General features: G+C 37.4%; 1 protein-coding gene across 7 annotated transcripts in view; it reads right to left on the bottom strand.

The window, feature by feature from the left end:
• PHF6 (PHD finger protein 6) overlaps positions 1-26138 on the bottom strand; it is a 77070-nt gene that overhangs the window by 20711 nt on the left and 30221 nt on the right. For 3 of the 7 annotated variants that reach the window (XM_078362892.1, XM_035287721.3, XM_078362890.1), the window contains 6 exons: positions 17028-17197; positions 16715-16858; positions 15212-15316; positions 12981-13114; positions 4915-5041; positions 1469-4581 (listed from right to left, as the gene is read on the bottom strand). In XM_078362892.1, the coding sequence (XP_078219018.1) occupies positions 4915-5041; positions 12981-13114; positions 15212-15316; positions 16715-16858; positions 17028-17197 (680 nt within the window). In that variant the 3' untranslated portion in view covers positions 1469-4581. Of the gene's footprint in view, positions 1-1468; positions 4582-4914; positions 5042-12980; positions 13115-15211; positions 15317-16714; positions 16859-17027; positions 17198-26138 lie in introns of those variants that run through there. The other 4 variants (XM_035287722.3, XM_002763283.7, XM_078362891.1 and 1 more) reach the window with 3 other exon arrangements.

Here is a 26138-nt window from a genome sequence, read left to right as displayed (position 1 = left end):
GTCTGCTATCGTGTAACACTTGCCAAATGCCACCATTAACTTGTACAGTAATTGGTTATTTTATATTTTCATCTTCTGAGTAAAAATCTCAAGTACATTTTTGCTTTACATCATTAACATCCAGTTACCTCATTATCTGAACAAGGCAATAGTATGTAACATTGGTTGACATATAAAGCAGCATTTTGCCTACAAACCGAGGACTTAGTCTAATATGTAAATATACAGGGATTGGGTTTTTCTCTTAAAAAGATAAACCAGCCATCTGCTGGCCATAGAATTTTCCTAAGAAATTCTACCAGGTCCATCCTTTCGAGTAACCTTAGCAATTGCTGGTAACTGCTACTGGAAAAGTAAAACAAAAACCAGCTTGAATAGTTTCAATTAGCTAAAGAATACCACACAACTCCCCATCTCCATATTTTTATGGCAATTAAAACGAGACTTTAAAATCTGGTGGCAGTTGGCTGGGTGCAGTGGCTCATACCTGTAATCCCAGCACTTTGGGAGGCTGAGGCGGGTGGATCACGAGGTCAGGAGTTTGAGACCAGCCTGGTCAAGATAGTGAAACCCGTCTCTACCAAAAATACAAAAATTAGCCAGGTGTGGTGGGTGGCAGGAGCCTGTAATCCCAGCTACTCAGGAGGCTGAGGCAGAAGAATTGCTTGAACCCGGGAGGCAGAGGTTGCAGTGAGCTGAGATCACGCCACTGCACTCTAACCTGGGTGACACAGCAAGACTCCATCTCAAAAAAAAAAAAATTGGTGGCAATTAAAATGAGACTTAATAATGAATTTTAAACACACACAGACACACATGTACCAGGCACTACTGGGTAACATTTGCAGTGAAATACACCATCCTACGTTCTGGAGTTAATTAGAACCTGTTACTTGATTTTTTCCTAACCTACTCTGCAGGTTAGGAATTGTGTGTATGGAATGAGCAGATCCTACCCATTACAACTTTGATTTCTGCCCTGGATATGACAAACCTCAATATATGAACCCTGTACTAGAAGCATACTGTCTATGGTAATGGTAGCACATTTAAAGCTGTCGGTAAAATCTCTTTATGACAAGGATATTAATCCTGCACCCATATTACCAATCTGATACACTGTACTAGGAGCTTTAGTTTATTCTAAAAATAACCTTCTAACTAGGTTCCAGAGGATCTGATTGAAGCCATGGGTATCTATCTGAACCATGTAATTAAAAAACAAGATGTAATGCAGTTCGATTGTACTTAAAAGACTGCAGTTTCTCTCCATGATAAAACCTTTATATTGTGGAACTCTGAACTGGATTCGAATTCACATTTTTTTCTCCCATACTTGTTTAATGTCAAGTTATTAAACAAACTAGGTATTTTACTCTGAAATAAAGCAAGACTAAAAGGAACACAATACAATTGCTGTTATCAAATAAGCTTCAGTATACACTTCCACAAAAAAGACAAACAAATATGAAAGTCATAAGTCATTTATTGAATGAATAGTATATGCAAGAATACCAATAAAAGGAAACTAATACTACAAACTACAATTTTGAAAATAAAGCCAATATAACAGGAACAAAATATACATAACATGAGAGGAATGTTTGATTTTTGACCCATTATGCATTCCTTATCATTACAATTAGCCTAAATGTCTGTTATAACAAAACTGCATACCTTGGTTTAACTGCAGCGCTTTTTAAAAAAAGCAACAACACTCTAGAACACTTTTTCTTTTGCTTTGAGATATTTGAGATTCGCACATTTGTTCAAGTTCATTGATTCTGATTCAATAGTAGATCTACAGATCTTGTTATCTCTTAATATCTTGAGTAGCACATATCTGAGCAAGTACTATCTGAAATTCTAAAACTGCTGATCCTTGAAATAAAATTTACTTCAGTTGTGGGTTTTTAATAACTTGAGAGGAAAGTAAAATTCACCCCCTGCCCCCCTCCCCCCAGGAACAAAGAGCTCTTATTAAAAGTATAGAAACTCAAGTCTATCTTTCTATTCTAAAGAACATTTCCTACTAACATTTCTGGTAAGGCAATAAATGCTCCAGAATAATCTTCAATATACGCTTGCAAAGATTACACTGTTTAATATCAATAACAGAAAAACAAAACAAAACAAGAAAGAAAAAAGAAAGAAAAAAGACGTTTCAAAATTTCAGGCTAAAATATGCATAAAAGACAGTAACGGCAGTATTTTTTGAAATGATGTAAATGTTATATACTCATCAAATAATGTCATGCTTATTAAAACTACAGTTAAGGACTTAAGAGATGTACAGTAAATACACTGCTGAGGTCCATTTTTCTAAATATTAATACCACGATGTAATTACTACCCAGAAGATGATGATGCTACTTGGGAACATAAGTACTGTACAATTTTTACATTGTAAGGCACTTTTACTCAGCATGTGACGAAAACATGATTACAGAATCAAAATATTGGAGGTTTACAACCAAGCATGATTTTTCATGTGAATTCAATTTACATTTGAGTTTTTAATGCAAGATTGTTTAGCCAATCACACCACAGTGAGAAAAACAGGTAGTCAGCCACTTATCTAGCCAACCAAAAGGTAAAGTGCTATTCTGGTTGCTAGTGGCAGAAAAAGGGCTGAGGAAACCCAGACAAATTCGTACATTTTACTACATAACATATCCATCAACTGACAGCTATAGTACTTGAACTGCTTTATGTAATTATTGACTGGCCATGATTACCCCTGGCACCTTCCATTTTTCCTAAAAAAAAAAAAAGATTACAGTAGTTGTCCAAAAATGAAGGAGCTCTGTTGTCCATGGGTAAGTCTATGGCACACAATGTAAAAAGTGATCCAGACACAGTGATTTAAGTATTTTAAAAATAATGATTTTCAAGCTGTTGTAAGGAAAGAAAGTACAGATCCTTTGGGAGAAGTCACATAGCTTGGTAAACAAACATCTAGGTCTGTCCTTGCACTTCAAGTCATGATGAATTTTGAAAATCACATACACACAAATACCCAATGGCATATTAAGAGCAAAAAGAGAAAACATATAGGGCAACCCACTACTAAAGCTAGTTTCCTTCTAAAAATAGTAAAAGATGGTTAAAATAAAGCAAGCATTGAGTCCCTTGACTTAAGTAAATGTGTGAATACACACTTGACAAACGTGACCTTAAGGAACTCAGTTTAAAAAAAATCAGTCATTAAGCACAGTGTAATTTTCCACCTGTTACATTTTAAAAATGCTGCTCTATCAGCCGCAGAATATCTTAACGTACAGTCAAGTTAATATGTTTGTTTCTTACATTAAAATCTGCTTTATTGTGGTAGCTTAATAATTCAATTAGTCAAAATCCCTCCCCTTGGTATTGAGGTGCTATGGTAATATCAGGCAGACCACAACTAAAGTTTTTTGGTTTTGCCATAAAGAAATGCATAAATGTGCTTCAGCAGGTAAGTAGAAGAAAATACCACTAGCTAGAAAGGCCAGTGTGAAAATCTTTTCTACAAAGCTGGGTTCTTAGGCTTTCAAAAACAATTTTGACGATCGATAAAACAACACCAAGCCCCACAAGAAGAAAAGTAGGGCACAAAAGCCTATTTTATAGAAAACCAAAGCAATGACTGAAAACATCAAAATATTAAATAAAGTTTCTAAAATAGTGGTCACAAAAGTAAAAATAAATACTGTTTTATGCAAAGACATTTTTACTCCTACAGCACATGAGACCTCCTTACATACTCTGCGCCAATATGTGAAGTGTTCCACACAACAGGGCACTTGAGAGGAACAGGTTTCGGACATGGTGTCTGAAGTCCTTAGCAAGCGGTAAAATGTTTAATTTGCTGTTGCCAAATGTTAGTTTAAACTTGAAGGACTCCATCATTTTGCCAGAAGCCCTTTGTATAACATGGAAAGAGAGGAGGTGTGCTGTCAAGAGAATTTTGGCATAAGCACTGGAGCTCATAGCTTATCATTACCAGTTGCCCGAGTCCATGCTGGTCAGTGAGAACAACTTTAACAGGAACCAAATGAAAAGCTTTAGCGTACTTCTTGGAAGAGATTTTTAGCATGTGCTGTCAAAGCCAAGAGAAAAAGAAGGTTCTCTTCATTTTTAGCCTCCATTACTTGAGTGTGAAAAAACAGAAGTCCACAAATTACCATGTGCCGCCACCAGTGGCATGTTTGCATTATAAAGTAAAACTTGCTTATGCTTTCCCTTGATTAAGGATCCACTGACAAACTTAAACGCCCTAAACAATAGAACTTTGTTCAGTCCAGAAATATAGCTTACTTCATTTCATCTGCTTTAACTGCTGACACTACACAGAGTTAATAGTGTTTCGACTGCTTCCCAGAAACTGCAAACTATAGCTACTTAATATCAACATGTCAAACTCAGCCTTCTACTGAAGGCTCATAAAACAAATAAGCATTCTTAGGCAGTTCAATGAAGGATCTAAGAGTTGGGCAGTAAAAAGTTACAAACCCTTTTTGATTTTAGAAAACAGTGAAAAAAGAATAGTAGTTATGGATGTCTTATTCATTCCCAGTTTTCTAACTCTGTCCCATGAACCTGTTTAAAAGATGATAAAAAAATGTAAAATATGATGCTTGAGGGGAACACAATCAATATAATGTTATTGAGGAGTGTGAATATCTTATCGATTTGACATTACAACTACACTTATTGATAAAGTGGATAGCTTGCTTTTACGGTTACAAAATCAGCTAATAAAAAAAAAACAACTACTATGCAAGGCTACAAAATCCTCAGCATTTTAGTAACATGCTCTTAACTAAACATAATAGGTTTAAAAAAAATCTTACTGCATACCATTACTTCAACATGTATTTATCAGTGTGTATTGTATCCTGGCAACAGATCCCATATAATTAACTTTCATACCTAGTTTCCATTAAGTTGCTGCTGAGTTAGTTGTTGATCAATTTCTACTTTTCCTCGGCTTTTACTCTCTCGTTCCTCATCTTCTTCATCTCTCTCATCATTTCCGCTATGATTTTTACAGTATAGTCTACAATGATGAAAGACAAAAATCTCAAAACACTTTGCCACTATTGATGAAAATATATTCATCCCATCATTAGTGGATGCAGCTAGTGCTCATTTAAAACCTGGATTTCCTCATCCACACTTCAAAAAATACTCCCCAATTAGTTACAGATCCATTTCTATCCAAAAGACAGGAAAACACACTACTATTGAGATAATAAAAGTTCATCTGAAACAAAATCTCTGGTTTAGGATAACAGTTATCATAAGACAATTCCTCATTTTGTCCAATGAGATTAAAAGCAAAGTTTTGGCCAACTTGAAAATACCAAGCTTCAGGTATACTGATGAAATAATCAAATTCTATAAATTTGTTTCACGTATTTAATATAAAATCACATTTTAGGAAATATATATTCTATCTATACTGCTGCCTTCTGCTTACATTTGATGAAACAATTTTACTCAAACTCTTCAAATGTCTTTTCATCATTAGCATCCTAAACTTCACTAGGATACCTACATGAGCCATCCAACAGTTTTCCAGCACTGTATTTGGCTATGTCTCTTATAATCTAAACTGGTCCATCCAACTTCTTGTTTTTACATGACACTGACTTTTTAGGATGAGATCAGACCAGACAATCTGTCAACTGTAGCACATTCTGGACTTGTCTAATTGTGGTACCGTTTTATTTGCTTCTCTCTTGCCCTGTATTTCCTATATACTGGGAATGAGGTCTAAGGGATTGGTTAGCTTCAGGTTCAGCTTTTCTTTTTCTGTCAAGACACTTTGTAGGTAATCCTGAATACTTCAGGAGGCATCTAATCTCAAAACGTCCTGCTACTGGGTGACACCATGTTTGATTATTTGGTTAAAGTAGTGGTGATGGTCAGATTTCTCCATTGTAAAGGTGGGTTTTCCCCTTTAAATCTGGCAAGTTATCTGTGGAGTGATACTGATATCAGGCTTGGATCTAACCTTTTATTTGGGTATACAGACTGTATGTTTAAAATTCATTAAGTTTTTAATAAAGATCATAAGATAAGTGATTTGGACAATCAAACAAGGGCAGGCTGATTTGAGCTCAGTTTTAATGTCAATCATACATAAGATGACGATGGAACAATGCTCAGTAAATGTTCACTGGATGCCCTCTTGTGGTCAGCAATAGATAAAGAAAATCATCTAGGAATTCATATGTCACAAATAGACGATCTAAACTAGGTCTAATATTTGAGTAGAATAAAAGGCAGGGGTGGGGTTTGGGACAATGGACAACAACAACAACTGACTTTAGTTGAGTTTTGTTCATTATTTTTCTTTTTAGTTTTTAAACATTTTCAATAACTCCCAAAGAGCTAGGGAGAATTTGCGTGCTTCAAATGCTACACATTAGGAACTACCTCTTTTTAAAATTTTAAATCATGCGTTTAAATATCAACGGTGAGATTCCTACACAGTGGCACCTATGAAAAATCTTCCCATAAAAATATAACCTGAATCTAATTAAACTTCTGAACCAACTTCTAGTTTACAAGAAATGGGAGAGAGGGATAGAGACACAAGTTAAATGGCATCATGAAATGGCAAACAGACAAATCTAAGATGTGGGACACGTCGACAGCACAATAGATCGAGGCTCTTCAATAAGTAACGGGACAAGTACATCCGTATTTAGACTTAAGAGACATATCAAATGCAATGGATGGACCTTGCATGTATGCAGATTTGAACAAATTAAGTCTAAAATGACATTTTTGATAAAACTGGGCAAATATGAAAATGGATTGGGTATAAGATGATACTAAGACATAACTGTTAATGTTAGAAAGTGTGTTTATATAACTACATAATGACAAGAGATCTGGAATTTTGGTTTAATATACTTCAGGAAAATAATAAATAAAGCAACTGTGGGAATAACTTGCTAACTGCTGATATGAGGACTTGTTATAATATTCTGTTTTGTTTACATTTGAAAATCATATTTTTAGCCAGCACAGTGGCTCACACTTGTAATCCCAGCACTTTGGGAGGCTCAGGCAGGTGGATCACTTGAGGTCGGGTGTTTGAGACCAGCCTAACCAACACGGAGAATCCCTGTCTCTATTAAAAATACAAAAATTAGCAGGGCATGGTGGCTCATGCCTGTAATCCCAGCTACTCAGGAGGCCAAGAGAATAACTTGAACTTGGGAGGTAGAGGTTGTGGTGAGCCGAGATTGCGCCATTTGCACTCCAGCCTGGATGACAAGAGTGATACTCAATCTCAAAAAATAAAGAAACAAAGAAAGAAAGAAAATCATATTTTTAATACAAAGTTTCCTCTAAGAGGTCAAGTACTTTGTTGTTGGAACAACTTTTAATCATTTTACGGAATTATTTTTTTATTTGCAGAATATTTCCCATAGGCCCTTATATGCCCTTCACTCATCTAGGTGCCAAGGTCACAGGTATCAACTGGTCAAACAAGATCCCTGCTATCACAGAACTCTATTTTATGGTAGTGGGCTGACATTTTTAAAAAAATCCATATTGAAATAGTTTAAAATACAATAAAGACAAACAGGATAAACATAAATAAAAATTATTACATATTCCTCCCTCATCTTTCAAATACGAATACAGTCAGGACCCAGAAAGGCTGGTAAGGAAGAATACCCACATTTAGGAGACAGGGAAGCCACTCGTTCAGAAATATTCCTCCCTGCATTTCCTCCTATTTGTCCCTCCTTCTCTCCCCGCACTACATGCCTATGGGCTCTCATTTGAACTCAATGGTCTCTATCTGGAATCCACATTACAAGTGGATTGCAGAAACACATCTCAATGGGAAAAAAGAAAAAGAGCAATTCAACTTATTATGGATCCTAGCACTAATATTTTTGTTTTGATATAGTCACTGAAATATGGTTTTCTAAAAGCTAAAAAGTAAAAACAAGATGTCTGAAAAAGGAACCAATAGAAAAAACTGATATACCCATATAATGGTATGTTATGCAATCATCAAAACAGATGTAGGCTGGGCACGATGGCTTATGCCTATAATCCCAGCATTTTGGGAGGCCAGAGTGGATGGATTGCTTCAGCCCAGGAATTTGAGACCAGCCTGGACAACATGGTAAAATCCTGTCTGTACAAAAAAAAATTAGCCGGGTATCATGGGTTGCCCCTGTGGTCCCAGCTACTTGGGAGGCTGAGGTGGGAGAATCACCTGAGCCTAGGAAGTTGAGGCTGCAGTGGGCTGTGATTGCACCATTGCACTCCAGCCTAGGTGAGAGTGAGACCCTGTCTCAAAAATTAAAAAGATGTAAAGTTTTTTAATGTCACAGAAAAATGTCTCAGATCTAGTAAGAGTAGCTGGGATTACAGACACATGCCACCATGCCCGGTGAATTTTGTATTTTTAGTAGAGACGGGGTTTCTCCATGTTGGTCAGGCTGGTCTTAAACTCCCAACCTCAGGTGATCCGCCCACCTTGGCCTCCCAAAGTGCTAAGATTAGAGGCATGAGCTATCGCACCCGGCAGAAGATCTTGTTTTTATAAATACACACACATAATCACATAAATGTCCAGGAGAAAATATTCCAAAATATTTAAGATTATTATCGCTGTGTGGTAGAATTAAAGTTGACATTAAGTATTTTTTCGCATCTATATTTCCATTTTTCTTCCAAAATGAAAATTGATAACTATTATAATAAAATCATCTAAAAGTTACATTTTATATATAATATCCATATAATCTGATTTTGGATATTTAAAACTGGCCTGTTATTTTAAAATATTAATGGCTACTTTAATTATACTGCTCATGAAGATATTCAAACACCACAGAATCATATCATGGAGAATATAAAATCGCCACTTCTCCTCCATCCCTATGCAACTAATGAGAAGTAATATAAACATTAAGCTTGTAGAGATTTTTCTATGTATACAGAAACGTACACACACATATATGTGGAAGGAGACCTTAAGGAGGGGTGAGCAGAAGGATGGTGATGTCGGTCTTTGATGACACTACAAAATTGCTTACCACATCTGAACTGCTTTCCTCTGCAAGTCTTTTAGGTGAGAGAGCAACCCTCTATCCTGTTAAGCTGCTATTTTTTTTTCTGTTACATAAGGTAAACCCAATCATTACAAGTGAATTTAGTTTTTTAGATAAAACTGTCAAAAAATTTGTATTTGATCAAAATTATACTAAATAGATTGAGAATAGGTGTCTTTCAATGCTGAGTTTTCTATCAAGGAACATAATATATTTCACCACTCATTTGAGTCCTTTGTAAAATGTAACTTTTGGCCAGGCATGGTGGCTCACAGCTGTAATCCCAGCACTTTGGAAGGCTGAGGCGGGTGGATCACTTGCATCCAGGAGTTTGAGACCAGCCTGGACAACATGGAGAAACCCTATCTCTACAAAAAATAGCAAAAATTAGCCAGGCATTGTCACATGTGCCTGTAGTCCCAGCTACTCAGAAGGCTAAGGCTGCAGTGAGCTGTGATTATGCCACTGCACTCCAGCCTGGGTAATAGTGAGACCTTGTCTCTGCACCTCCCCATCCACGGAAAAGAAAAGCTTTTTTTAATGGAAAATATTCATCTTTAGTGTATGTGTTTGGCGGGTTATGACAGACATTTTTTCTTTATATTTTCTAACTATTTATTGCTGTGTTACTGGATTTTTTTTTTTTTTTGAGACAGAGTCTTACTCTGTCACCCAGGCTGGAGTGCAGTGGTGAGATCTTGGCTCACTGAAACTTCTGTCTCTCAGGTTCAAGCAGTTCTTCTGACACAGCTTCCCGAGTAGCTGGGATTACAGGTTCCCATCACCACACCTGGCTAATTTTTGTATTATTTAGTAGAGATGGGGTTTCACCATGTTGTTCAGGCTGGTCTTGAACTCCTGACCTTGTGATCTGCCCACCTTGGCCTCCCAAGGTGCTGGGATTACAGGTGTGAGTCACCGCACTTGGCCTGGAATTGGTTTTTAAAAGTAATCTTTTCTTTTTCTTTTCAGATGGAGTCTCACTCTGTCACCCAGGCTGGAGTGCAGTGGTGCAATCTCAGCTTACTACAACCTCCTCCTCCTGGGTTCAAACGATTCTCCTGCCTCAGCCTTCCAAGTAGCTGGTACTACAGGTGCATGTCACCATGCCCAGCTAATTCTTTTTATATTTTTAGTAGAGATGGGGTTTCACCATGTTGGCCAGGATGGTCTCGATCTCTTAACCTTGTTATCCACCCGCCTTGGTCTCCCAAAGTGCTGGGATTACAGGCATGAGCCACCAAGCCCGGCCCCAAAAGTCATCTCATATTCAGCAATCTTACTGAGCTCTTACTAATTTTAATAAATTCAAAGTTAATTCCTTTGGATTTTCTTTGTGGACAATTATATAAATAACAAATACTGATCATTTTATTATACAATTTTATTTCTTCTCTTTTTTTGTTTGAGATGGATTCTCACTCTTTTGCCCAGGCTGGAGTACAGTGGCATGATCCTGGCTCACTGCTCTGCCTCCCAGTTTCAAGCGATTCTCCTGCCTCAGCCTCCCATGTAGCTGGGACTACAGGCATGCACCACTGTGTCCAGCTAATCTTTGTATTTTTAGTAGAGATGGGTTTTCACCATGTTGGCCAGGCTGGTCTCAAACTCCTGACCTTGTGATCCACCAGCTGAGGCCACCTAAAGTGCTGGGATTACAGGCTTGAGCTACTGTGCCTTGCCTTCTTCTATTTTTCATATTGAGACAGGGTCTCACTATGTTGCCCAGGCTGGTCTCAACCTCCAGGGCTCAAGCAAAACTCCTGCCTCGGCCTCCTGAGTAGCTGGGGCTACAGGTGTGTGCCACTTTGCCTGGCTAATTTTTAAATGTTGTGTAGAGATGGGGTCTCACTATGTTGCCCAGATTGGTCTCAAATTCCTGGCCTCAAGCAATCTTCTTGCCTTGGCCTCCCAAAGTGTGGGATTACAGATGTTAGCCCCGCACTGGGCCTTTTTCTTTTCATCTTACATCAGCTTAACCCTCTAGAAGAATGTTAAAAGTCACGCTGGTAGTTGGCATCCTTGTCTTGTTCCTAATTTGAATTAAAGTCTGTTTAATAATAATAAAGGCACAAATGTTTTCAAGTGAGTTCTATAAAGCCTTTAAGGAACAAATAATCCTAAGGTTATTTAAGAGGCCCAGCAGATAGCAAGAGATGGAAAACTTATTGGTTTATTCTCTAAAGCTTGCATAACTGTGGTACCAAACCTAACAAAGATAACATTAAAAGAAAAACAAACTGTAGACTGTCTAATCTCCCTTTTTTGCTTTGAGACAGGATCTGACTCTGTTGCCCAGGCTGGAGTACAGTGATGCAATCATAACTCACCGCAGCTTCACCCTTCTGGCCTCACATGATCCTCCCACCTCAGCCTCCCAAGTAGCTGGGACTATAGGTGCATGCCATCATGCCCAGCTAATTTTTTTTTTTTTGAGGAAGAGGAGTTTTGTTATGTTGCCCAGTCTGGTCTCAATCTCCTGGGTTCAAGTGATCTCCCTGCCTCAGCCTCCCAAAGTGCTAGGATTATAGGTATAAGCCACGCTCAGCCACAATCTCACTTTTATAAATATACAAAAATTTTATAATACGGCATTAGCACCTTATGTAGGCACTAAAATGACTTGGTGACTGCTTGTGTACATTGTCTTTTACACGGAATACTAGACCCTGAAGTTATTGGTTCATTGCATTCTAGGCACGTGAAAGTAAGGAAGTGCTTTACAACTCTGAGAGGCAAATCAAAAGTTCAAGAGTCCCTGCCAACTTACTCTCCAGTCAATTAAACAAATGGAATCATTCCAGAGATACATCAATACCACCTAGCCCAAGGTAGCATGGGTAAGTGGAAGACCCATTAAAAAAGAGGGTGACCCCCAATCCCAGATCTTCAAACTTTATTTTTTCACCATATTCTCAAGAGACTTTTTTTGCCTTCTATCTACCACATCCTACTCTAAGGTACCGAAAATTCTCACCTGGACCACCAGCCCCAGCCTCCTAACACATCTCCCATTTCCACCTCTGCTTCTGTCTCACCCAGGGCTCTTGCATATGCTGTTCTCTCTGCCCAGAATACCTCCCCCAACCAAGGCTCACCTTTGTCCTTAATATTTCAGCTTAAAGCTGAGCACTATTTCCTTCAGAAAATTCTTAAACACTCCCTACTACAGACTAGGTTAGCTCTTCCTTCTTGTATGCTCTCATAACACTTTGTAGCTTCTTTAGTATACTTATGCTGCTATGTTGTAATAGTGTATTTGTCTGGCCACTTAAATAATAGGTCTCTCCCAACAGACTGTAAGCTTCATGAGGACAGTGTATGTAGTGGTTTCTTTTTTTTTCTGAGACGGAGTTTCACTCTTGTTGCCCAGGCTGGAGTGCAATGGCACAATCTAGGTTCACTGCAACCTCCGCCTCCTGGGTTCAGGCGATTCTCCTGCCTCAGCCTCCTGAGTAGCTGGGATTACAGGCGCCTGCCACTATGCCCAGCTAATTTTTGTGTTTTAGTAGAGATGAGGTTTCACCATGTTTGTCAGTCTGGTCTCAAACTCCTGACCTCAGGTGATCCAGCGGCCTCAGCCTCCCAAATTGCTGGGATTACAGGTGTGGGCCACAGTGTCCAGCCCAGTGTATGTAGTTTTGATCACTGGCGTATGCCCAGCTTCTAGCACAATGGCTGGCACATAGGAAGCATAACCAATATTGGATGTATGAATGCTAATCCAGGGATATGTAGTCAGAGGAAAATGCCAATTGCAGTATATTCCTTACATAATATCTCAGTATTCTATACTTAACTAAACACCACCTAAGAATAGAGATAGGGTAAACTAATGTCATCTATTTAAGGGTGGTTACTTACTAACATGTTTAGGGAAATAGACAATTGTTGTTTTCTTACTTGTAAATTCCTCGTGACATATTTTCAATGTATTTAGCTTTGTCTTGTACTCCACAGTGGTAATGGTAAGTCTTAACACAGGCTTTTATTTCACATCCAATAGTAGCACCAGGCTGACTGCAAAGTGTACATTTCTATATAAGGAAAGAGAAATAATCATAAGCAGTATTGCAAGAAAACAGCAGCCATTTTCTATTGAAAAAGAGTACACTGAAATTACTATATAGTATATAACTTAAATAATGCTGCAACTTAAACCATACTTTGATAAGCCCTCTAATATTGTCATCCCCTGATGTTTCTATTATTTAACATTTATAAACTGCTGGCTCGTTAGAAAAACTACTGACCATCCGAGGTCTGACATCTAAATGTAGATAAGATACTCCTCAATACTGCCAAATACACAATAAGAAGCATGGTGTTGTATATTTTAGTGGTTGACTTCTTTTTCTCCCTAAGATCAGATCCTTTCACATTATGATTAGGGGAAAAGTATGAGAAACCAGAAAAGCAATCCCCCCATGGAGGAATCGCTACCAAGTAGAAGTGCAGAGGGAGACTAAACGGGCTGAAATCTTTTCAAGGCTTCTCAGTCTGGCCTAGATATGCCTTTCCTGAAGAATGTTCGGAGATTAAAAGATACCTGTTGAAAAAAGGGTTTCAAGTCAAATAAGTTGGAGAAAGGACAGGTTAAGCAGATCACTTCATTGCGGGACTTCTCACAGCCTTTTCTCCAAGGGTAGGGTGTAAACAGTTTTCAAGTTTATTGAAATCTAGATGCCTTTTTGTTTCTGGAGGGGTGAGGGAACATTTTGATGGACTAACTTCCTTTGGAGCACACTTGGAGGAAATGCTAAGTTAATGTTTACTGCAACCCTCAACGGTACAGAGGTAAACGATCAGTTGGTAAGATAACTGAACTGTTATCTTAGTCACCTATTTGGACTTTAGCTGTATTATACAGCACTGCTCTGAATGATATGATAAAGTAGTTTTTCCTTTCTTCAGTACTACAGGGTCTGTTATAAAAGTTTCATTTTTAGCCGGGAGCTCATGCCTGTAATCCCCGGACTTTGGGAAGCTGAGGCAGGTGAATCACATGAGTCCAGGAGTTCATGACCAGCTTGGCCAACATAATGAAACCTTGTCTCTACTAAAAACACGAAAATTATCCAGGCATGGTGGTGCATGTCTGTAATCCCAGCTACTTGGGACGCTGAGGCATGGGAATCACTTGAACCCGGGAGGCAGAGGCTGCAGTGAGCAGAGATTGTGCCACTGTACCCCAGTCTGGGTGACAGAGTGAGACTCTGTCTCAAAAAAAAATTGTAAGGTATAATGACATTGTGAGTAGGTAAGAAAATGTCCAATTATTAAGAGATGCATACTGAACTATGTGGAGGTGAAGAATGTTCAGAGATATGAAGTGATATAAAGTCTGAGGTCTGCTTTAAAATACTTCAAGCAACAAGAATAAACAGCTGTATGAAACAAGTGTTACAAATTGTGGTAACTGATGAAGCAAGATGATGGACAGATGCCTGTTACTAGGCTTTCCAATTTTAAAATGTTTGAAAATTTTCCCAACAAAAAATTAAAATATTAATTTCTAGAGACAAGGGACATTTCATAGCATTCATGAGCTTTAAATGAGAAAGTGACCTTTCGTCACTGAAGAGCAAAAGAAAAAAAGAAAAAAAAAGGAGTAAGTGATCAATAAAGAGGCCAATATTTCTTAGAGCTACTTTTGATAATTCAGTATGTTTAACAACATGAGACTATGGGACATTTTATATTATTTTATACAAAAAACTTTTAAAGCCATGACAAACACTTTAAGAGGCAGCCCTATGTATGTGTACTTTAAACAGAAATCCCTGAAAGAATTTTCCTTTAAGCACGCTTGCACAATGTAACATTTTAAACTTAATTAAGTTTGTCACATTCATATCTTCATTTATTTTATTAAAGGGCTTGCAAATGCCTTGAAATATATATAAACCCTCTCAGCATAATTCTCTTAAGTAATGAACTTACACGTAAAGAGAAATAAGTTTCAGTAACATCAGCATCCTTTATTATATTACAAATAAGTCAAATGTATACTTTGCTTTAACATATGAATTGGTTTATGTTAAATTTTCCGAGTGGCTAAATTTGGGATGCACTCTAAATTTAAAGCAGCAAGTCAAGTGTAATGTTGCATAACAAATACAAAAACTACAGACCATTCTTTTTCCTCGCTTAATCTCCTGAAGTACAGTTTTAATATCAAAGTCTCCAAATTCTGCTCTTGACGTTGTTGTGAGCTGGACTGTGCCAGAAGAAAACAACTAGAGAAGAAAAATGCAGAAATATTAACATTCAGAAACCTTATGAGAAAAAGATTAAACATGATATCAAGTGTATTATATTTAATTTCCAAAAAAAGATGATTTTTCCTTAATAATCAAGCATCTGCTCAAATATTTTTAATATATCCACGTTTGATTAAAATATAAACAACACTTTTCTCCAAGGGTGGGGCTGTAGAGTAAACAGTTTTCAAGTTTATTGAAATCTAGATGCCCTTTTATTTCTGGAGGGGTGGGAAATAAGACAAGGACTGCCAATGTGGAGCCAAGATGAAATAGCCTGCTTCAAACAATGAAGATTTCAACAATGTCACCCTATTTTCAATTATTTTACATTTCTACAAAGGTTTAAAAAATGGTTTAAATTGGCATATTTCAATTATAGATGCAGATCAGAATCACTTGGGGATTTTTTTTTTCAAACTGGACATACATGAGATCTATTCTACAGGGGTCCTAAATGCACATATTTTGGAAAAAGCTTACCATGTAAATCTGATATGCACTCTGGTTAAGAACCTCTGACATAAAAAATGTAATTGTAAAAACCTTATCAAGATAATTTTTGGGATGAGTCATTCAATACAATATAAGTCAAAGACATTTATGTGTACTTAAGTCAAGCCTGGATCTAAGGATGTCAAGATAAAAACTTATTCTTATCTTCAAGGAATTTAAGAGTCTGTTAGGGAAGATAAATTCATAAATGAATGATTATAATATAGTGTGTTAAATACAATAACAGAGATAATTATTAGGTTATAGTGAAAGTCTAAAATATCTTTCATGACATGCTTATAAAGACAAAATTTTTATAGTTATGAAGTAATTAATTATGGATTATCCTAAATACAGTAACTATAATTAGAATGACTTCAAATCCTACTAAAACATAAAGGCTATAATTTAACAAAATCTAAACTTTATTAAGATTTGGGATTACAAGATATACTATTCATAAATCTAAAATACTAATGCTGGCAGGGGTTAGTTTTTGGTTACTAGCTAAATGTTTTTTTTTTTTTTTTTGAGATGGAGTTTCACTCTGTCACCAGGTTGGAATGCAATGGCACGATCTCGGCTCACTGCAACCTCCACCTCCTGGGTTCAAGTGATTCTCTTGCCTCAGCCTCTCGATAGCTGGGATTACAGGCACATGCCACCATGCCCAGCTAATTTTTGTATTTTTAGTAGAGATGGGGTTTCACTATGTTGGCCAGGATGGTCTCCATCTCTTGACCTCGTGATCTGCCCGTCTTTTTTGTTTATTTTCTGTTTCTTTGATTTAATAAAAAACCATTTGGGCTTTTAGATCACAGGAGAAACAAAGAAACACAAACAAAAAAACAAAATTGGGCTTAAAAGAATCATGCTTACCATGCACTTATAATGGGCAGCTGCCTTCTTGGCATTAAATATATGCAGCTTTCCTCGTGCTTCATTTTCCTCCTCCCCAACATGGCAAAATCCACATTTAGGCCTGGTGTCACTAGGGCTGCTTCTGTGTGGAGACCTATCTCTCTGCAAATGCAAAAGAAAAAAAAAGAACTTAAACAAATTCATGAAAATATGCTATCAGTATTTCAAGCTTATTTAACATTTCAAATGATGAACTTTACCTATAGATAGTTTAGATGAAATATTCATGGTACAACAAAAAGTAAGAATCCAACAGCTTTTTTTTACTTACATAGGAACTACTTTCCATTTCATCTGTTCCATGGGAGGACGTGGACCTGGTATCTTCTGACAGCCCTTTAAAATTAGTTTTTCTTGGCCTTCCTTTGCGACTTTTCTTTTTACTTTTAGGTGATGAGGGCTCCAGTTCATGTTCATTAAAACTTTCCTCTAAATCAGCTGCTTAAAAATGAACAAAAGCTTTTTAAGGACCTATCTCAAAATAAATATTAGTTCACAAGGCTTTAGGACATAACTGTCTTCAGAAATGAGGAGAAATGGTCTGTGGCATGCTCAATATAGCAACCCAATGTTTCAGATAAATGCAATAAAAATCAAATACAAACGGTTTATTAAATTAAGTTTTAGAATTTGCTTTTGCATTATTTGTTTTTTACCATAGATTTCAAGGAGTTTGTAAAATTAGAACATTTACCTAGAAAATACACTTGCTATAACATGGAAAACTAAATGAAAATAAAGTAGATATATCTGTGCAATCCAATGTAGTAGCCACTAGCAACATGTGCCTTTAAAAAATTTAAGTCAGTTATAATTAAATAAAATTAAAACTTCAGTTTCTCAGTCACACTGACTGCACTACAAGAGCTTATTGGCTATATGTGGCTAGTTGCAACTGTATTATACAGCACATATACAGACTGTTTCCATTGTCACTGAAAAGTTCTTTTTTTTTTGAGACGCAGTTTCGTTCTTGTTGCTCAGGCTGGAGTGCAACGGCACGATCTCAGCTTATGGCAACCTCCGTCTCCCAGGTTCAAGCGATTCTCCTGCTTCAGCCTGACTAGTTGGAATTACAGACACGCACCACCATGCCCGGCTAATTTTTTGTATTTTCAGTAGAGATGGGGTTTCTCCATGTTGGTCAGGCTGGTCTCAAACTCACAATCTCAGGTGATCCACCTGCCTCAGCCTCTCAGACTGCTGGGATTACAGGCATGAGGCACCGTGCCTGGCCAAGAAAAGTTCTATTAGATAACACTGGTCTAGATTACTCTTTGAACTATCATGAAAACTGAATGAACAAATTCAAGAAGAAAGTCATTTACAATTGACTTAATGGATCAAATAGTTAAACAAATATTAAGTACAGAAAGAATTTCTAATGCAAGAAGTAAAAAAAATATGTTGCAAGTTAGTTGCATATGCTTTAATGAGTTAAGCAAAACTTACGCAGAAATTTGAGAACTGCATTTCTTGGTAATTTAAAAATAATTTCTACCATAATGAAAGATGTTTCATTCAGTAGTTTACTACAAATATTTTATTTATCGAGGGCTTATGTATATTATAAGATAATGTATTAAAAATGTTCACCTGCCATGGGGTCAAACTATGGAAAGTTTGAAGCACAGCTCTTATATCTGCCCTGTTTTTTCCCTTACCACATTATTGATTATAATTCTAGAGACTAATTTCTCAGTGAGAAAGCATACCAACTCCTATTCTCAGATGTTAATATCTTTCCTACTACTTTGCAGGTTATTAGAAATGAAAGCACATTTATTAAAAGAAAAGGGCAATTCAGTTGGTATACTTGAATATATATAAACTAAGAGAACTACAAGTATTAGGTTGTTTACAAAACAGTTAACAATTTACATAAGCACAACTTCACATAGCTATGATGGGACTTTAGGGAGTTAAGGGGAAAGGTAAAAGTTACGGGATAGTGTTTTATAGGCAACAAAACAAATTCATGTGAATAACTCTTCCTGTAAAAATAGAGAAGTCAATTAAAGATGTTTTCTATCCTTAACACAATAGCAAATTTCATGTCAGAATATAGTACTTAATTTAAATATTCAAACTGACAATTCTTAAGACATGTAATTTCACTAAAAGCTGTTAGAATTACTTGCACTTGGCCAGGCACGGTGGCTCACACCTATAATCCCAGCACTTTGGGAGGCTGAGGCGGGTGGATCATGAGGTCGGGAGATCGAGACCAGCCTGGCCAATATGGTGAAACCCCATCTCTACTAAAAATACAAAAATTAGCTGGGTATGGTGGCATGCGCCTGTAGTCCCAGCTACTCGGGAGGCTGAGGCACAAGAATTGCTTGAACCCGGGAGGCAGAGGTTGCAGTGGGCCAAGATCATACTACCACATTCCAGCCTGGGCGACAGAGCCAGATTCTGTCTCAAAGAAAAAGAATTACTTGCACTTGCTAAATTTTAAAAATTTTCAAAATAAAAAAACTGTTTCAATCATTCTATGTGTATGCATATATAAAACATATTCTGTTATGTACATATATAATATATTCAGTTATCTATTATGAAAACAAATATCACTAACACCATACATAACACTGTATTATTAAACATCCATAAAAATTACTTTAGAACTGATTCCATTATCAGGCCAACATGACTAGTTTCCCACATGGCATATTTGCTCTAAATATGGAATCATTCTGAAAAATTTTAACGACTTTAACATCAATAGTGAAAGTCAGGAAAGATTCATATATTTAACTATATTAAAATTTCAAACTTCTGAAAAGTATTAATAAAAAAGTGGTAAGTTAAAAGGCAAACAATAAACTGGAAAAAGGCAGGGTGTGGTAGCAGAGGCGGGTGGATCACTTGAGGTCAGGAGTTCGAGACCAGCCTGGCCAACAAGGTGAAAATCTGTCTCTAGTAAAAATACAAAAAACATTAGCTGGGCATGGTGGTGCATGCCTGTAATCCCAGCTACTAGGGAGGATGAGGCAGGACAATCACTTGAACTCAGGAAGCGGAGGTTGCAGTGAGCCGAGATTGCACCACTGTATTCCAGCCTGGGTGACAGAGTAAGACTCTGTCTCAAAAATAAAATAAAATAAAATAAACTGGAAAAAAATTTTTTTAAATCTGCTTCTGCTGTTACTATGACAAATAATTAGTATCATTATGATATGATAAGCTCATACAAGATTAAAACCCAAATGGAAAAACGGATCAAGGATATAATCAGATAATTCACAGAATATCAGTAGTTACTAAGCATAGTTTAAAAATATTTAACTTCTCCAGAATCAAACAGTTACTAAAAGCTAAAATGAAAACCACAATGAGATACCATCTCACATCAGTCAGAATGGCTATTATTAAGGAGTCAAAAAACAATAGATGTTAGTGAAGCTGTGGAGAAAAAGGAACATTTATACACTGTTGGTGGGAATGAAAATCAGCTCAGCCACTGTGGAAAGCAGTTTGGAAATTTCTCAAAGAACATAAAACGGAACTACTATTTGACTCAGCAATGGCATTACTGGGTAACAAATCATTCAAAGGGAAACAAATCGGTCCACCAAAAAGACACATGCACTGCTATGTTCACTGCAGCACTATTCATAATAGCAAAGACAAGGAATCAACCTAGGTGCCCATCAACAGTGGACTGGATAAAGAAAATATGGTTTGGAATGAAATACCCTGCCACATGAAATACGCTGTAGCCATAAAAAAGAATGAAATCATGTCCTTTGTGGCAATAGGGATGTGACTGGAGGCTATTAGCCTAAGTGAATTAATGCAGGAACAGAAAACCAAATACAACATGCTCTCACTTATTAAGTGGAAGCTGAAAAATGGGTTCTCATGGACATGAAGAAGGCAGTAATAGAATCTGGGGACTACTAGAGGGAGGAGAGAGGGAGAGGGGCAAGGGCTGAAAAACTATTCGGTACTATGCCCAGTACCTGGGTAACAGCATCATTCATACTCCAAATCTCAGTCTCATATAATATACTCAGGTAACAAACCTGCATGTGTATCCTCTAAATCTAAAATACAAGTTAACAAGAAAAAAAAAAGCTACCACAAACCCAACAAAACATGTGTTAGAAAGAAAATATAAAACAAGTGCTCCAGCCGGGATCCCTGTAATCCCAACACTTTGGAAGGCTGAGGTGGGTAGATCACCTGATGTCAGGAGTTCAAGACCAACCTGGCCAACATGGTGAAACCCCATCTCTACTAAAAATACACAAATTTAGTCAGGTATGGTGGCACATGCCTGTAATCCCAGCTACTCGCGAGGCTGAGGCAGGAGAATCACTTGACCCCAGGAGGTGGAGGTTGCAGTGAGCCAAGGTCGTCCCACTGCACTCCAGCCTGGGCGACAAAGTGAGAACCCCATCTCAAAAAAACAAAACAAAACAAAAAATAAGCGCCCTAAATGGAGAGGCAGACGTTTCTGAAGGAACATGATAAAACATCAGCTCTTACTAATCTGACTTAATGAACTGAAACTTAAAGTTGATTCTGTGGTTTTCTGGAAAATGAACGAAAATATACAAGATGGAAAAAAGAATACACAAGAGCATCTTTTAAAAAGAAGATATCAAAATATACTATAAAGCAATAGCAGTTAAACTCCTGGCACAAGAACAGACATATATCAGTGGAAGAGAATTTCCAAATTTGAAAACAGACTCATGTGCACATGAAAATTGAAAGTATGATAATAGTGGCATTTCAGATGAGGGTGAGAAGACAAAATGGCACAATCGGCTATCCAGTTTTTTAAAAATGGATACCTCCTACCATATGAAAAAGAGATGGATTAAAAATCTAATTGTAAAGTAAACTATGAAAATAATAGAAAATAAAGGAGAATTTTCAAAAATAATCTTGGATGAGGACATGTAAGAAAGAAGCCACAAAGGAAAAGACTTAGAGATTTGACTAAAAATTAGTAACTTTTGTACAGCTAAAGGCACCATAAACTAAGTTAAAAGAAACAAACTGGGCCGGGTGTGGCCTGTAATCCCAGCACTTTGGGAGGCCAAGGTGGGCGGTTCACCTGAGGTCAGGAGCTTGAGGCCAGCATGGCCAACATGGTGAAATGCTGTCTCTACTAAAAACACAAAAATTAACCAGGCGTGGTGGCAGGGCACCTGTAATCCCAGCTACTCAGGAGGCTGAGGCAGGAGAATCACTTGAACCTGGGAGGTGGAAAGGTTGCAGTGAGCCAAGATCACGCCACTGCACTCCAGCCTGGTGACAAGAGCAAAATTCTGTCTCAAAAATAAATAAATAAATAAAAGGAAATTGAGAGATCATTTGCACATAGTGACAGAATATCTATATTATAGTGAACACCAGTGTATCAATTTTAAAAAGACAAATCCCAAGAGAAAAATGCACAAAGAATAGGAAAAGGCAAATCATAGAAGAAATATAAATGACTAAAAAAACATGAACAGAGGCACAACTTCACCAGTGATAATGAAAATTAAAATTAAATGAGATAATCAGACAAAAATTAAAGACTGGTAATATCTAGCACAGGTATGGGAATTAGACTGTTAGTGGGAACATAAACTGGGTAAACAGTTTCAGAAGCAATGTGACAGTACTCGTCCCCATGTTAAATGCATAGACCTTTTGACTTGGCAACCCCATTTCTAAGACTTTATCCTACAGAGTCACTTGTGTAAGTACATAAGTATATTATGTACAAGGGAGATTGTTGCAGTGTTATTTGTAATCATGAAAAAACAGATATAACCAATTTTATTAATAGATAAACCATTAGGCCTGGGTGCAGTGGCTCATGCCTGTAATCCCAGCACTTTGGGATACCAAGGCAGGTGGATCACAAGACCAGCCTGGCCAACATGGCAAAACCTCGTCTCTACTAAAAATACAAAAAATTAGCCGAGCATGGTGGCACATGCCTGTAATCCCAGCTACTCAGGAGGCTGAGGCAGGAGAATTGCTTGAATCTGGGAGGTAGAAGTTGCAGTGAGCCAAGATTGCACCATTGCACTCCAGCCTGGGCAACAAAAGCCAACCTATGTCTCAAAAAAAAAAAAAAAGTTAAATCCTTAGATAAACTATGTTTCTATTTATTCTATGTAGTATAACACAACTATTAAAAAGAATGTACTAGCAGGGAAGGAGGTCTGTGATATGCCACAGAATGAAAAGAACAAGTTGTATAATATCAATGTGTATATATAGTATGATGCCATTGTGTTTTTTAAAAAGTGGCACAGTACTAAAAATACAAAAATTAGCTGGGCGTGGTGGCAGGCACCTGTAATCCCAGCTACTGGGGAGGCAGAGGCAGGAGAATCACTTGAACCCGGGAGGCGGAGGTTGCAGTGAGTTGAGATCGTGCCACTGCACTCCAGCCTGGGCAACAAGAGTGAAACTCTGTCTCAAAAAAAAAAAGTGTGTGAATGCATCTATAAGTTTATATGTGTGTATAAAAGCTGGGGGAATATATATACTGAACTGTTATTACTAGTTACTCCTAAAGAATGTGAGTTGGGAGTGAGGAGAGGGCTTTTTTAACCACTTTAATTTTAATAGTACTTTTGTACTATTTAATACTTTAAATAATGGGCAATGTGCTGCTACTTTTATAATTTAAATAATTTATAATATCCAAAGTGGTGAGAGGTGAGGCACGGGAGCTCCCCATCCCTGATGGGTATATATCCTAGTATAATCTTTGTGGAAAGCAATATGGCAATGTGTATCAGGAACCTTTAGAATTTGGACCCTTTGACCTAGTGATTTCAATTATAGGCATTTGTCCTAAAAAAAAATTGAAAAAGCACATGAAAATGAATACAAACCTAATCACAGCACCTCTGTTTACATTTTTCATGGTTGCAACCCATTGTGTTTTTCCCCAACTCAAAATTGTGAAAATGTTTTAACATTAAAAAAAACTTTTCCTTTCTAATTATAAAAAGAACAATTTGCCTAAAAGAAGTAAAAATTGCCATGTGTGGTGGCTCACACCTGTAATCCCAGCACATTGGGAGGCTAAGGCGGCGGATTGCTTGAGGTCAGGAGTTAAAGACCAGCCTGACTGACATGGTGAAACCCCATCTCTAGTATAAATACAAAAATTAGCTGGGTGTAGTGGCGCATGCCTGTAATCCCAGCTACTCAGGAGGCTGAGGCAGGAGAATTGCTTGAACATGGGAGGCGGAGGTTGCAGTGAGCCGAGATCGAGCCACTGCACTCCAGCCTGGGAGACAGAGCAAGTTTCAAAAAAAAAAAAAGAAGAAGTGAAAATCTTCCTTTCACCTTCTGCTTCCATCTGCTCTGTGCTCTCAGTTGGCTCCTTGGATTCCCTAACCTGCCTCCCTCCCTAACCTCCTGACCTCCCTCCCAGGAAAGCACTGTTAACTGCTTCTTTTCTCAACCTTAGTGTATAAGAGCCTGGATTTGAATCTTGGATATTCCACATACTGTGTATATTTGGACCCGAAACTTACCTCAGGGAGTTCTTGAATGAATTACATGAATCAGTGCATGTAAAGTACTTAAAACAGTGCCTGGCACATAAGACACTTTCAATAAATGCTATTATTTTCTTCACATGTGCATGTTTTTTAAAAGGATATACACACGACTGGCATTGTAAGCACACTATTCTGTATCTTGCTTTTTCTGCTTAATATAGCTTGACAACTTTCCATGTCAGTATATAGAAATTTACCTCCTTCCACGTAAGAGCTAATAGTAATCCACCGTATTTAACCAGCCCCTTATGGTTATGACTTGTAGGTTTTCAGTGTTTTTGCTGTTACAAATGTGATGAACATTTTTCTCCATTTATCTTTGCTCACTTGTATAGTATCTTATCAGCTTTCATTTGTAAATATCCTATCCGCTTTCATTTGTAAATATGTGTATGTAAGTTGGAAATAGAACAGTAAGAGCTAACATTTGAGCTTTTGAGCTTTCACAATACCAGATACGGTATGCGGTTTATATGCATTATCTCATTTGAGCCTCGCAATCACTCCACAAATTTATAACAGACATCTTCCCAACAACCCCGTTTTCCAGATAAGGAAGTTTAGAAAGGTTAAGTTATTTTGCCCAAGGTCACAAAGCTAGAGTGTGGCAGAGCTGAGACAAATATATATGTCAGCGAGTAACTCTAAGTATGCTCTTAAAATAGTAATATTCATTGTCACGGCAATACACATTTCCATATGCTCCTGGACGTTAGAAAAAGAACAGTTATGCTTATGTATGCACATAATTGGTCTGGAAGGATACACAAGAAACTCACAGATAGCAGTGTTTGCTTTTAACAAAAAAATTCAGAAACAGATACAAGGGCACGGGTGGGAGGAAAGCCTGATTTTTGTACAATGTTCATGTACCTATTCAAAATAAATATGATAAAAAGTAAAACTTTACACTTGCATTCACAGCTGCAATTTCTAAAAAATCAGGCCAAAGTAGGTGACAAAATAGGGTTGTCCTCCTTCCCGAGCAACCAAACATTCCCAACCTCTTATCAGCACAGCTTGCAGACATCTGTCACTTTAGAATGGCCAGGCCCCTCTCTATTACCCTTCTGTTCTCCGCTGGTATGGTCCCTATGGGGAGGGGAATGCCCAGCTTACCAGGACACCAACTCTCTTTCTAGTGTTGTAAAGCCGTCTGTCCCTTTCCTGATTCTCTTTTCCTAATAACCACTGTTTTCCTTATCTTACAACTTCGTGGATTACACTTCGTCTTCCTCCTCCTAAGTTCTCACATAGTTAACAGTGTGAAGTAGAAAGGATATCTGGACGGACATCTGAAATTGTCACTTAGTATGTCTTAATTTGATTAAGCTACTTACCATTCACAAGTGTCCTCATGTGTCAAATGGGACTAATGTTAATACCTTTCTTACAAGGCTGCTTTAAGAAATTACTTGTGAAAAATGCTTTGTAAACTACAAAATTCTATTTAATTATTAGTTAATACTCTTGGCATATCTTGTGTAGACTATAAGCTCTTTGTCCACATGGGGACTCCTAAATTTCCCAAGGTGCTCACACCTTAAAGGTACACAATCAATGACTGTCAGAGTTTAAAAAAAAAAGAAAAAAAAAGGACAGGCATTAAGACAGAGGCAAGCATCACCACCTCTGCTTTGAATCTTCATGGTTGCTGCAAAAAGAAAGCTGGAGGTCACTCGCCCTGTCTTTTTCAGTGTAAACATGACATGCATTTACTCTGTATGCGAGGAGTCAATTGTGAACTCAGCTTCCTGTTTTTTCAGGAAAGGTATCAGGCAAATGATTTATGTATATATGTATGTAATACATATACATACACATGCATATACAAATACATGAAC

Source organism: Callithrix jacchus, chromosome X (assembly GCF_049354715.1).
Source record: "Callithrix jacchus isolate 240 chromosome X, calJac240_pri, whole genome shotgun sequence".
NCBI classification, from domain to species: domain Eukaryota; kingdom Metazoa; phylum Chordata; class Mammalia; order Primates; family Cebidae; genus Callithrix; species Callithrix jacchus.
This window is presented reverse-complemented; position numbering and strand designations above follow the sequence as displayed.